This window comes from Condylura cristata, unplaced genomic scaffold (assembly GCF_000260355.1).
Source record: "Condylura cristata isolate star-nosed mole 26May11 unplaced genomic scaffold, ConCri1.0 scaffold00002, whole genome shotgun sequence".
Lineage (NCBI taxonomy): Eukaryota > Metazoa > Chordata > Mammalia > Eulipotyphla > Talpidae > Condylura > Condylura cristata.
In genome coordinates, this window is record NW_004567103.1 from 11870705 (window position 1) to 11884094 (window position 13390).

The 13390-nt window shown below is 62.7% G+C and overlaps 1 protein-coding gene across 2 annotated transcripts; it reads right to left on the reverse strand.

The window, feature by feature from the left end:
* Positions 1-362: 362 nt before the first annotated feature.
* Positions 363-13324, reverse strand: SLC4A3 (solute carrier family 4 (anion exchanger), member 3). 2 transcript variants are annotated; one of them, XM_004674248.1, is made up of 22 exons: positions 13165-13324; positions 12669-12834; positions 11866-12137; positions 11613-11728; positions 10972-11171; positions 9445-9593; positions 9136-9316; positions 8688-8823; positions 8296-8479; positions 7808-7907; positions 7261-7445; positions 6400-6625; positions 5995-6213; positions 5557-5705; positions 5182-5376; positions 3831-4049; positions 3426-3515; positions 2788-2954; positions 2101-2354; positions 1602-1771; positions 1251-1424; positions 363-673 (listed from the first exon to the last, which is right to left on the reverse strand). In XM_004674248.1, the coding sequence occupies exons 1-22, from the start codon at positions 13213-13215 to the stop codon at positions 596-598; spliced, it is 3681 nt and encodes a 1226-aa protein (XP_004674305.1). In that variant the 5' UTR covers positions 13216-13324; the 3' UTR covers positions 363-595. The 2 variants fall into 2 exon arrangements, with proteins under 2 accessions (XP_004674305.1, XP_012582890.1); XM_012727436.1 differs by lacking the exon at positions 3831-4049 and having other exon boundaries at positions 374-673; positions 13165-13318.
* Between the last annotated feature and the right edge of the window lie 66 nt (positions 13325-13390).

A 13390-nucleotide genomic window follows, 5' to 3' on the forward strand; every position in this document is an offset into this window, starting at 1 on the left:
AAAGCTGACACTCTGTAGCCCCACAGAGCTGGGGCTCTGATCTCTCCGTGACTAAAGCAGAGCAACCTCTCCTCTCTCCCTTTGCCCCGCCCTCCCCCCAACCCCGGCTTCAAGCAGGGCTGGGTATGTGACCTTGAGCCAGATCTTGAGCCTCCAGCTTCTCAGTTGTATTTGAGGGGGCTAAAAGGGGGGTTGGGGTGGTGATGATAAGATCCAGCTGTGACATTCTGTGGTCCTGGTTCTCTCCCTTTCCCTCAAGGACTCTGGCTGTCCTTGCCGGTTTTGATGACCCTGAAAATAGAATTCTTCCAATTCCAGAAGGATAAGCATGACCTGAGAAACCAGAGATGAAACCAAGAAAGTGAGGCAGACACAAGACAAGGAGTGTGGTTATAATGAGCTCAAAGCCTGTGCCGGTCTGGTGTGTGAAAGGTCAACGCCCCAGGTGGAGTCGGGGCTGCTCTGGCCGCGGCATCGTTGGGGTTCCAGGCACATCTCTGGGTTGTGAGGTGCCAGCTGGCCCTGGGGCTGGGCTCATGTGGGGCCCGGTGTTGATCACTAGGGAGTCAGGGTCTGGGGGACACGTGTTCCAGAATCACACAGGCATGTGCAGCTCATTGTACTCATCCTGGCCGTCCTCATCAAAGTTTGGCTCAGCGTCTTCCGAGTCCAACTGCAGATGGAGCAGAAGGTTGGGAGAGGCAGGGGCGTGGACTCACCCCAACCTGTCTCCTCCCTGCACCCAGACTTTGCTAGCCTCACTGTCTGCAAGGATCCCAGGTTCAAGCGCAAAAGCTTCAGGTCACCCAGACTCTTGGCACCTACTCATAATAAAAATGACAGCCAGACTTCAGAGGGAGGCCGTCCGGGAGCCACCCCAAACTCCTGCAGTACCTGTGAACACCCTTTTAGGTAGCTGGCTTGCAAAAACAAAGTCCCTTTCTCTAACTGACAAAAAGAAGGCTCCAGATGGACTCTCACCCCTCCCCAGACCCGCTTGTCCCCGGGTGCGTAACTGTGTTCGGGACACAGCTGCCAGCAACCGCCCTGCGCTCACCTCACGTCAAACCATGGATGGCACCAAGGGCTTTACTGGACTCGTCCTATACATCAACTATTATGAGCCTCCATTTTATGTGCAAAAATACAATTTCCGGAGGTTAGGTGACTTGCCTACGTCCACACAGCTAGCAGGAGGCAGAGCCCAGACGGGAACCCAGACCTGAAGCTGCCCCAAGCACCACCCTTACCGCCTGCAGCTCCCTGTCCTGGAAGAGCCGGGGCAGGAGGCAACGCCTCAGAGGCACCGTGAGCAGCAGCAGAAAAGGAAAGGCAAGCGAGGCCGCCGTGGATTTAACCACCCAGAGCAGTGCAATGCAGCCCAGCTGAATGCAGGTGAACAGGTGCATCCGCCACGTCTTCACCTGGGGAAGGGGCATCAATCTCACTACAGAGCCCAGCCTGCTTCCTTCCGTGCAGCTGAGGATGCTGCTCCCTGCGTCCCAGCTTACCGTGGTTGCCACCCCATCCCTTCACAGCCCGGGCATCCCGCCAACCCCTTCCCGTCTCCCGATCCTCACCTCCTCACTTCCTGTCCCTACCTTGGTCACATAGGGCTGCTCGGGGTGATGTTTTGCTGGCATGAGAATGAGCAACAGGCGCTGGGACAGCTGGATACCCGACAGCGAGGTCACCCCCATGTACAGAAAAATTCCAAAGAGCACGGCCAGGGGGATGCGACGCAGCACAGCCCCCATGACGATGGACAGGCCTGGAGGAGGTGACACAGACCCAGCTGACCCCTCCAACACCCCGAGGACAGACGGACCTGGTGGGGACATGAGCCGTGCACCTGCTCCACTGGGTGGCCTCGGAGTGAACGAGATGATGGGGGCAGGTAGCGGGGAAGGGCCTGGGAAGAAAAGTGTTCAGCGTGGCAAGAAGTAGGTCTGTGCTGAGAGCAGACCCTAGATGCCGCTTAAGAGATTCAGAAAGAGCCTGGTTGAGCCTGGGCAAGCCCGGGGTAGAGTGGCTTAAGGTCCTGGGGTCCAGGAAGGCACATCTGGAGAGAGGGCAAGGGCTGGCAGGGGCCGCTCTCACCCACGAGGCTGGCGATGAGCACTCCGGTCACCCGCTGCTCCCGCACCTCCTGGATCTGGGGCTTGTCGCCGGGAGCGATGGCGGTGCGCATCACGGTCAGGGCATTCACGTGGGTGACGGAGCGGACAGTGGCGGCCGTGAGCCAGGGCAGCCCGAACAGCCCACAGAGCCCCCCCAGGGAGCCGATGAGAAGCAGGTCCAAGTGGAAGCCGGAGCCTTTGAGCAGCCTCCGGGCCTTCTGGCTGACGATGAGCCTGCGGGCAGAGGACGAGGCCCCAGGTGGGGGTGTGGGGGCGGCACGCAGGCCAGGCAGTGAGGAGAACTCCGCAGAGAAGGGCCCTCCCCTGGGCCTGCCAGCTTCCTCTCCCAAGTTCCCAAATTGAAATTCTCACATTTAAGCAAATGGGAGCCAAATCCTCATACTGTGAATACTGAAACCACCACAAAAGCCAGATGTCAGCTCTCACTGTGTTGTGGCTTAACCAAAATGAGACACATGTGAGCCGCAGCGGAGGAGAGCGCATTCTGCCAGTCATCTGGAGACTGTCAAGTGCCACCCTGCCGGCAGTGGTGGCAGCAGACCCGTGCCACGTCAAAGCACCCCAGAAAAAGCGGGCCTCAGTGCCATGCACCCCCCTTGCTGCCAACCCCACTCTCCTCCACGCCTCCCCTGCCCAGCCCTCTCACGCAGTGATCTGTGTCTCCATGAAGATCAGGATGAGGACCAGGAGGGCAGGGACAGCGGCTGCCACCATCATCCAGGGGGGAAACGGGCGGGCACTGCCCAGGGGCGGGATGAACCACGTGCGCTTATCGGGGGAGGTGACCGAGAGCCCCGTGGGCACGGTCAGCTTCTGCACAGCAGGAAGGAAGCCAGGGCCAGAGTCACCCCGCACGAGGAACCCCACCGAGAAGAAGCTGTTCCCACCAAACTGTGTCCCAGCCCAGGGTTCCAGGGAATTTGGGTGTGGACCGGGTTGAGAAATAAGTTTGCGTCGTCCAGCGTCACTGTGCCCCTGAGGGTCCCGCAGAGGGCAAGGAAATGACACACCTTCTCTCTGACCCTAGAGCTGTCTGACCTAGTGTGGGAACACTGGTCACTTCACACCGCCCCCAGTCCCCACACACTCCTCCAAGATCCTCGACCAAAGTGACCTCCTCAGCTGGACCCCATGGTTACCCGTGGCCCCAGCAGCTGCCCCTTCGCTGGGATAGCGGGGTGCCAGCCAGACCTGGCCTCTGGGGCAAAGGGCATATCACACCCCCCACCCCTTCTCAGGCCCTGGGGTGAGAACGTGCTACAGAGGGGGCTGGGGCTCACTCACCTGTGTGTAGGTGTCCGTAATGGAGTAATCTACCAGGACCATGACCAGAATGGAGATAGGGATCCCAAAATCACCGATGACACGGCGAGCCTGGAGGGAGGGAGACCCAGGAGGAAGGGAGCAGGTGGAAGGAGGATTAGGAAGTTAAGGATGCGTACTGCCCAGAACTGACTTGGGCCCAAGTCCCCAGACCTGTCCCTTTGAACCCCCTGGGCACCAACCTACCCACCCCATTTGGGCATTCCTCTTCTGGCTAACCGCTGCGGCTGCAGACAAGGGTGGAGCTGCACAGACAAGGGTGGAGGCTCAGGGAAGAAGGGGGCGGCCCTCCTCTGGAGTGGAGCCTGCCTAGGACCCAAGGGAACCCAGGAGGCACCCCAGACCCCATGCCCAGCAGCCACAAACCTTGCCCCCCAGGAAGCGACTATTCCTGAACTTGCGTAAGAAGAAGGCGATAAGGAAGGTCCCCAGCATTAAGATGAGGGACAGCAGAGCCGTGTTGGGCTGGTTCCTGGGACCCGGAGGCCCCTCTGTGGGAGGCAGGGCACTCCCATTCAGGTCCAGCCCAACTTCCAACATCCCCTCAGGGGGGTAGAATGGCAGCAGTGGGTGCTCCATGAATACCTGTGTGGGTTACAAGGGAGCCCTATTGCTCACCTGGGCAGGTGACCCTGACACTATGACCATCAGGACACCTGTCAGGTAGCGGGCTGGCCTGCCACGTCCCCTCCCGCGGCGCCTAAGTGAGAAATCCTTAGAGCTTGGCACGGTCAAGGTACCGGGCACACGGGAGGAATACGTGGCCCTCCAGGAATAGAAGAATGGCTGATTCTCGAATGGTCACTGTAACTTTTTGATTTGGTTTCTGATTCTGTTGATGCACAACAAAAAAATGCTATGGATACTGTGCTTCGTTTCTAATGATACTCTTGATAGGAATGTAACTTCCTCTGCTCTCGATACTGATTTACTGCTGAGAAACTCCCTTACAATCTTTAATATTATTATACAATTAATTACTGAATACCAGGTGGCTTGTAAAATGAATGGAGAGAGTAATTAAAAGGATTAGAAAGGCATAGGGGATAGATAGGGTATTTGTGTAGCACCACTGAACCCTGAATGGTTTCCTAGGGCCCCAAGTTGGTTTGGGCCCCTGACAACATCTCAGAAACAAAAAGAAATTAACGCATTACCTGTCACGCTTCTATTGAAAAAATCATTGTACCCCTATATTTGCTTGCCAAGAAAAATTACATAAATGCTCTGCACTCTTAAAAATAAGTTACATTCAGATATGCACTCCTAGAAGCCGTGTCTGTCTGTCACTCAACCTCATCCTTGCCCACCCTGTGCCAGAATTGCCATCCCTGAAACTTGTCTCCTGCTCCTGCTGCGCTGGTCCGCGCACTGGCCCTTTGCATTCCTGGCCAGGCAAGAATACAGAAGCTGCTATTAGATGTCACACACACACCTTTCCATAAAAGGTGACCAACTACACACCTGGCCGGCAGTGCTCCCAGCCCCGGCCCCACCAGGTACCCTGCAGGTAAATCCTGGCTCGGACTTGCCTGGCCAGGCCGAACTCCCGTCCTTCAGCTCAGACCTGGCCCAGGGTTCCCCTGACCCCAGGGTCACCCCCGGCACGGCCCCCTCCTGTCACTTCTGTCCCCAATGTTCCACATTGCCCCCCACGCCGCTCTTCTCCCCAGAACCCCCACCTACACCCATCCCCCAGACCTCTCTGGCACTCCACCTTGTAGAGCTTATGGAAGGTCTCGTAGATGAAAATAAGTGAGATGAGGAAAGCAAAGATCTCCTGGGTGAAAGGCGAGATGTAGCGGACCAGGAAGCTGCCTTCCGCGGCCACCAGGGCAAGAACGAAGACCACCAGCCAGAGGCCGACCCACACCCGGCCGGTGAGGTATTCCAGGTCCTGAGCCCGACAGAACTGGAGGCGGAGGGAGCGCTGATTACCCAAGTGCCTGCGCTGGGCTCCGCGGCCCCAAGGGTGGAAGGGGATGGACTCCAAGGAGAAGGGGAAGGCGCCAAGCCATCACTTGGTTGGAGAAGTGGAGGCCGGGGTGGGGCCAGCGGGCGATCCCTAGGGAGGGTGGAGCGGGGCTGTCACCTTGAAGAAAGCTTCTTCGAAGACTAACAGTGGCCCAGAGAAGCCAACCACCAGCAGCGGCTGAGCCCCCAGCAAGGAGAAGAGGACGCCAAGCACAGCCGTGGACACGATCAGCTCAGAAACGCCCATCAGGCCTTCGGTCTTCTCCCCTGGGGCGGGCAGCGGTCAGCGAGATGGCCCTGGCCTGGCTCCTCCCTTCTGGCCCCTCTTCCTTATCTAGCTTAGCCTGATCTGGGAACCCAACAAGCATGAAGCAACCCCAGAGCAATAGCTGGGGCCCCCCAGAACCAGCCCCTCACGAACTCTGGGGTCCTCTGACCCAGCAGCTGGTTAAGGCGGTTACAGCCGGGCTCGGGCCCTCTCACAGTCGGTCCTAAGGGCTGCAGCCTGACCCAGGCTGCTGCTAACACTGGGCTGCCCGCAGCACCCCCACCTCACCTAGCAGCCCCCCAAAGGTGATGGCAGGGCTGAGGGCGGCAAAGTAGATGAAGAGCACGGCCGCCACGCACTGAGAATGGAGGGCGTCCCGCAGGTCGCTGGGGTAGTGTGGGTATCGGCGCTTCACATCCCGGACCAGCCCCCCGAAAACTGAGCCGGTCCGCAGCAGGGGGTCATCTTCTGGGGTCGCCTCCGAGCCACCCAACTCCATAGACAGCTCTGGGGGGGAACAAAGGGTTGCTGGAACACCAACCACCCCCTCGCCCCCAGAGGTCGGGTCACCCACCCTCTCCATCCTGGGCCCCGGTGCAGGGTGCAGAGGCCCGGAGTCAGGACTCAGCGAGTCAGACCGGAGTGGGACATGGAGCTGGGAGCATGTGGGGTGCGTGCGGGGGCCGCTCGGACCTTTCCCGGGGGCCACGTAGCCTCCCTGGGTGGCCATCTCCACTTTGGTCTGCTCGCGCTCCCGCCGCTTCCGAAGCAGCTCGCGCTGGAAGGCGGCCACGGAGCGCAGCAAGTCCCGGCCCTCCACCTCGGATGGCGGAATCACGATGCTGCCGTCCAGGAACTCGCTGATGGCGCTCAGGAGGTCCTGCCGGTCGTCTGCCTGGTAGGCAGCCTCATGGAACAGCTGGGGGAAGGGGAGGCAGGGCTGAGCCGCTGGGAGCCCGGGGACGGGGGCTTCAGGGCGAAGCGGGGTGCAGCCACAGTGGCCCTCCCTGGTGGCGCAGCGGGTTAAAGCACAGCACTGAGAATCTAAAGCCGCTTCCGCATGAGTTCGATTCCCGCCTGCCCCGGAGGTGACCACATGGCGCGGCAGACCTCTCCTGACCCGCCCGCTGCTCCCCTCAGCAGTGTACTTCGTCAATCCGCCTGTTCTGCTCCCCACTCTGTCTCTGGTGAATCCTCTCACCCTCCGCATCTCTGGCCTGTACCCCAGCTCTATATGAATAAATAAATCTTTAAAAAAAAAAAAACCTGATTTTTAAAAAACTAACGTGCGCAGCCCTCCCACTCAAGCCTCAGGTCAGGTCCAAAACGTAAGGCCCCAATTCTTTTCCCCTGACCACTTCCCCTCCCACAGCCCCAGCCCAGGCCTCTCCTTCCTTCTCCCAGCCACGGCGCCCTTCACCCCCACTCCAGGGGCCTGCGCCCTGGCCCCCCAGCCCACCCCACCCCGCCCTGGCAGCCACCACTGTGGGCTGAGAGAGGGACGGGGCGGGGGAGCAGGCCTGGCCAGCCCAGCCTGGGGGCTGCAGGACCCACCTTGTCAGACATGAGGGTGGCGATGGAGCGCCCAAGCTCGTGATAGTCGGTGCTGGTGTGGCTGGGCCCCAGCATGACAAAGAGGAAGCGGACAGGCACAGGGACCTCCAGGACAGACTCCAAGAGCACAGCTTCGTTGAGGCGCACAAAGGCGGCAGCCGGTTGCTCCAGGAAGGGCACGCAGCCTGCGGGAGAGCAAGGCACCGTCCTGGGCAAAGGGGACAGTCGAGGCAGGCGCGGAGGGCGGTCCGGGGCCTCGGGGTCGCTGCCTAGGGGAACCCTAGCCTGAAGAGGCCGTCTGCACTGAGACATTTACCCGGTCGTTAGCAGTTACCAACAGATGGAAGTGAAGGGTCTTGAGGAGGCGACCCTTGTCCTCACCAAGTGCTGCGTGGGCGAGCAGCGGGTAACTGACAACTCAACCAGTCTTTGGGGAAGGAAGCCCTGGGCCGTGAGCAGAGAGGTGGGAGGCCGGGGGCGGGGGGTGAGGGTTCCCGACAAGCAGACCCCCAAGAAGCATCAGGCCCCGGAGCACCTACACTCTTACCCACAAGCACAACAGTCGCCTCGGCATCTTCAGGAATCTTCTCCAGAAGCTTCAGGCTTTTCCCCCGGTGACCGTCTCCCCCAGGCATGTGGAGGGGCTTCTGAGGACGCAGGACTGGAATAGGGCTGGGACCCAGACCGAAGGCCGTGGCGGACCCTCCCGCCCTTCTCCAGCCGCGGACTCTGCCCTCAGCCTCTAGATCTGGGCCAGGTTTCCCGCCTCCCAGCCAGCGTGGAGATTGGCACACCAGTGGGGGGCAGGAATGGGGGAGCTTCCTCCAGGCCCCTCACCAGCACCTGAGGCCCCTTGCGTCGTTTAAGGGTCTGCACTCAACCCACTCAAAGCTCCTACCTCGGGTGCGTGTCCTGCCTACAGACCCTCAGTGTCCAGCGGACGCTCAGTGACCCGCTCGCTGAAACCGTCCGCGGCCTCCACTGAAACTGGAAGCCCGCGCCGTCCCCCAGCCGGGGCAGAGGAGGGTGACTGACCTCCTTGGCGTCGGGGTCATGAGGCCAGAGTGGGGCGGGCTCCCCCAGGTCATCTGTCACGGTGGGCACTGCGCCGTCAGGGCCATGGCCGGAGGGTGGGTGGTGATTCCCCAGGACGGAGTTCACGCTGGAGCTGGATGGGTTCCGGGGAAAGAAGCCGCTGTCCTTGTCATCGTTGGGGTGGCTGTGAGAAGTGCAGAGGGGGCAGGGGGGTGAGAGCGAGAAGCCCCTTGCGACTGAAGACATGAGGAAGCAAGAAATGGAGGCTCAAGGCCTCCATCCCTGCGCTCCCGGTCACTTAAGGTACCCAAGCAGAGGCTGGCCAGCCACTCGAGTCTGTGCTCTCTGGGGAGCAAGTGGGCCAGAAGCCCCACCCGGCCCCACCCTGGCACCTGTGTTTCAGCAGCAGGGTGCGCAGGACGCTGGCCCTGTCCTCTGGCCGGATCTGGTCGGACACAATCATGGTCTCCACCACGAGATGTGCAATGCCCGGCAGCGTGGTCTGTTCCAGGTCCAGGAGGGCAGCGCCTGGGACACCGTTAAGGCAGGGCACAGGGTGCCGTCAGCTAGAAGAAACACCCCCCACGGCCCCGCTCCCCAAAGGTGCTGGGTGAGCACAGCCCCCGATGCACCCAGGCAACATACTGTTCCATGTGACCCAGCCCAGGCAGAGAGCCCACGGCTGCAGGGCAGGGGGCCTCGTGTCCCCAAGCGGCACCATGTAGCCTGGGCCCAGGACACGGGGGGTGGGGGAGATGCCCAAGGGCTGGGCCGCCTGGCGCCAGGGAGCCCCGCAGCTGTGAGGAGGGCATGCAGCAGGCCAGGCCCCAGGGCCCCTACCGTGGGCGATGGTCCGCCTGAGCTCCAGGAGGCTGCGGAAGGAGAGCGAGGCCACGTGGGGCTTCCCCCAGCGCTCAGTCTCTTCCTCCACGTCCTCCTCAAACTTGATCCAGCGCGCCGTCTCCCGCCAGTGGGGCTCCTGGCTGCGGTCCAGCATCAGCTCGTTCAGCTCCACAAACACCTGGGATGGGTGCCAGAGGTGAACCTGGGGCCCACCAGGTGGAACCGGCCCTCTGGGAATGGGGCAGCAGGCCAGGTCGGGAGGAGAGGCCAGAGGAAGCTGTCGGCCCTCCCCGGGGGGCCCCGTACCTCGTGAGGCCTCCGGTCCATCTTCTTCTTCTTCTTCTTCCTGCGCAGGATGGGGGCCAGGCCACTAGGGCTGCCCCTCCCTGCCTGCGTCCGAGACGGCTTCTTCACCAGATGCCGCCGCATGCCTGGGTTGTCCTCCAGCCGGTGACCTGGGAGCAAGTGGGCTTGACAGTCACAGGCATCCAGCTTGGGGCCTTGAGGCCACAGCCAGCCCCTCCAGCCCCCCAGGCAGCCTACTTGAAGGGCGCTATTCCAACAGACTCTGTGGTCCATTGAGGCCATTACACAGTAAGGAGACTGAGGCCCAGAGAGAGGGAATGACCAGCCAAGAGGTCAGAAGGCTACTGGCCAAGCCCCAGTAAGAAGGCAGACACCAGTGAGGCCCATAGCCCCGGCCGGCACCCCACCCTGTCACGACCACTGTCCCTCACTCCTGATGACTGTAGCTAACATCAAGTTGCCAGGCCCCGAGCCTCCGGCACCTTCCCTGTGCCCCCCCGGTACACAGGGGCAGAGCTCTCCCTTCCTCCCCGCCTGCCTCTTCCAGGCCAGCAGCTGAGAAAGGCCAGCTGCCCGGTTACTCACAAGCTGGTCCCCCCACCACAGGGCTCAGCCAGCCCCTGGCGGGCTCCCCTGGAACACAGTCCTCAAGGTCCAGCACAAACATCTCTAAGTCTTCTGAGACCAGCAAGTCACCAGGGCTGGGGGCTGGAGTCCTCCCAGGACTCTGGGCCTCAGAATCCTCCAGCCCAGGGCTCAGCACCCCACTGGGCTTGGTGACCTCCGGCCAGCTCATCATTGTCCCAGCAGTGGAAGGCCGGGGGCCGAGGTCTCAGTCCTGCTCCCTCCCAGAGCCCCAGCTCCTGGGAGAACCGGGAGCCTGGACAGCACTGGTCTTGGCCCACGCAGCACGGCCTCAGACTCCCCGTGTCCCCAGGCCTGCTCCCATGGCTTCCAGCCCCCACTCTGGGTCTGTAAATATGCCCTTCTCCTGACCCCCCATCCCGCCACCACCTCCGCTGCCCTGCCATCGGATTGTTCCTGTCCCTGTCCTCAGGGCCTGGCAACTTTCCATGACGTACTGAGCTCAAAGCCTACCCCCCCCCCACCCAGCCACACAGTAGGGGGAGGAGGGCGGGGTCAGAGATGCCCCTGGCCTGGGCACAGAGCCCCGGGGGTGATGACAGGTGGCAGGGCAGAAACCAGGGCACTGATAAGACGGGAGGAATGTGCCGAGGTCACAGCCAGGCCCAGCCCAGGGTGGCGGGTCAGGAGCGAGGGCCCCTGACACACAGGGAAGAAGCTCTGACGGAGGGGCCCCATTGGCAGGGCATGCACAGAGCCAGGGGTTGAAGTGTGTGACCCGAACTCCCCAAATGGCATTTCCCAAGGCAGAGGTGTCGCGAAGGGAGGCTCAGCTGGGTGAGGCAGGGCGCTCCTGTCACTGGCCACATGTGGCGGGGACTGGGCAGGGCCTGTCCAAGGCCTGGGGCTGGGGCACAGCCGGGCGCCCCCGGACTCACTCACTCTTCATGTCGTCCAGGTCTGCGGAGCCCAGCATCTGTGCTTCCGCCTCGTCAGTGGGCACCTGCTGCTCCGGGCCCCCAGGGCTGCCCAGGGCGCTGCCCGGGCACAGCCGCTCCCGAAGGTCATAGCTGGCCGATGGGCTCCAGGGCCGGCCCTTGTCCCCGGTGAGACGCAAGGTCCGGGCGCGGGGGCTGGGGGAGCTGGGGAGGGGACGTGGCGCTTTGGACTTGTCAGGCAGGCACGGTGGGGGTGGCCCTGGTTAGGGGTGCCTTTGCTGGGTGTGGAGTCCACGCCTGGCACCAGGCACAGGCCCCTGGGGCAGGAAGGACGCTCACCTCCGCCGCCCTGCCCCCACCACACTGCCCCCCCCCCCCACCCTCCACCCCTCCCCCCCACCCCCCCCCCCCCCCCTCCCCCCCCCCCCCTGCCCCCCCCCCCCCCGCCTTATGCCACCCTCCTCTTCACCCCGACACCTCCTCTCCCCTGGAGGACTCCAGTGTGCTGCTCTTTCCCCTCATCTCCCTGGCTGGTCTCTCCTTGTCAATCACGAGGACAGAGACAGGGTGCGCCCTCTGCGCCCTCTCCTCCTCTCTAGGGTCAGAGCTGGGGACACACCTCCGCTCCCACAGTGGGGCCGGTACCTGACTGAGTGCTGGGGACTCTTGTCGGCCCGGGGCCCCCCGGGGGGCGGGGGCCTGGTGCACGCAGCCCTCCTGGAGAGGCGGGGGCTGTCATCCTCGTCACTGCCAATGGAGAACTGTGGACAAACCAAACGTCTCCTGGGCCCTTGCCTGGACTCGGCCCCCAAACTAGTCCGTCAGTCTCCTCCAGGCACGCTTCTCTCCTCCTGCACCCCTCCCCGGGCAGCCAGCCCTTCTTGGGGCAGACCCCCACCTTCGCCTTTGGTGGGGACGCTGAGGGTGGGGGCTCGGCGGGCTCTGCCTCGGATTCTCCTTCCTCTTCCTCTTCCTCCTCCTCCTCCTCCTCCACGGCTCCCCCTTCCTCCTGGATGGGAGGGGTCCCCTCAGAGGGGGGTGCAGAGGTTTTCTCCTTCCTCTTCCTCCTGGCTTGCCGGGCAGAGGTGGGGGGCAGGCGACGCAGCTTGTGGGGTGGAGGCAGGCGTGCGGAGAGCGGGTGGTGGGTGTGGTGGGATGTGTGCCGGTGAACTGGGGGTGCAGAAGAGCTGGTTGGGGCCCCCAGAGAAGGGGGCCCACGCCACTCCCCAGGAACGCACACCTTATTCTAGCTCAAGCCCTCAAACAGAGTACCCTAGTCCTTCCTCTAGCTCCAGGCTCCCCCCAACACCTGGTAGAGGAGTAATGGAGAAGGGAGATCATGAAGTGGGGTGAGGAGACAGGACACAGCCAGGAAGGGAGAGGTGGAGTCCCAACAGCTAAGGAGGGAGCTGAGAAGAGCCCAGGGCAGAGCTGTGGCCCAGCCTTGGGAAGGGGAAGAACAGCCGAGGTCCAGCTTCCTACACCTCCCCTGCACCTGGGGCCCCGCTCCCTGGCAGGTGGACAGGCGATGGGTGAGTGAGGCAGGATGACTTAACACGGCATGGTGGCCCAGCACAGCTTCCCGCACAGCATCCAGCACAAGATGGCACTGGGTGCCCACGGCAGTGGTGAGCACAGTGATGGTGGCAATGAAGGTGATGGTGGTGAGGGCGGCCGCACTCGGGGGCCCAGGCTACCCACACTCAAAGTCCCGCTCGCTGTAGCTGCGGCTGGGCTTCTCGGGGTCCCAGGCCGGGGGCTTGCTGATGAGGTCCCCAAACCTGCTCACAGCCAAGGTCTTGCCCAAGTCATCGTCCTCCTCCTCCATGTCTGGGCTCAGAGGGGGCTCCTCCAAGGGCAGCCGGACCTGCAGGCTCAGACAGCCTCTCCTCAGGACCCTTGACCCCTGACGGCCCCACACCCACCCCCACTCTAAGTCCTAGGTGGGGGGGGGCCGACCAGCAGGCTCCTCTTCAACAGCCCCTTCTCCCTGGCCCGGGCTTGGGTCAGCATCCCAGGCTTCCAGGGCTTGGGAGGAGAGGGGCAACAGATCTGAAAAATACCAAAAGATCCTCTCTTTCTCCATACCCCCGGCCCAGCGCCAACTGGATCTGGGAATCCCAGGGTCGGCCAGAGGACACCCCTCTTCTCCTCGGGGTCCCTCCCCCTCTGCCCCCCACCTCCATGCGTCAGTCACCTGGGGTAGGGGGGAGGCGCCCCCGGGCGGCGGGATCACACCGTTGGCCATGGCTGGGGAGGCGGCGGGCGAGGCGGCGGAGGCTGCTCACCGCGGGGCCCGTGACCCGGGAGAGAAGAAGGGGGCGCTGCTGCGGGAGCCAAGTGGGGACCCCTGGGGGAGGAAGGAAGGCGGGGTCAGGATCGTCGCGCGGCCGCCCCCTCCTCCTCCACAGGGCAGATCCCCC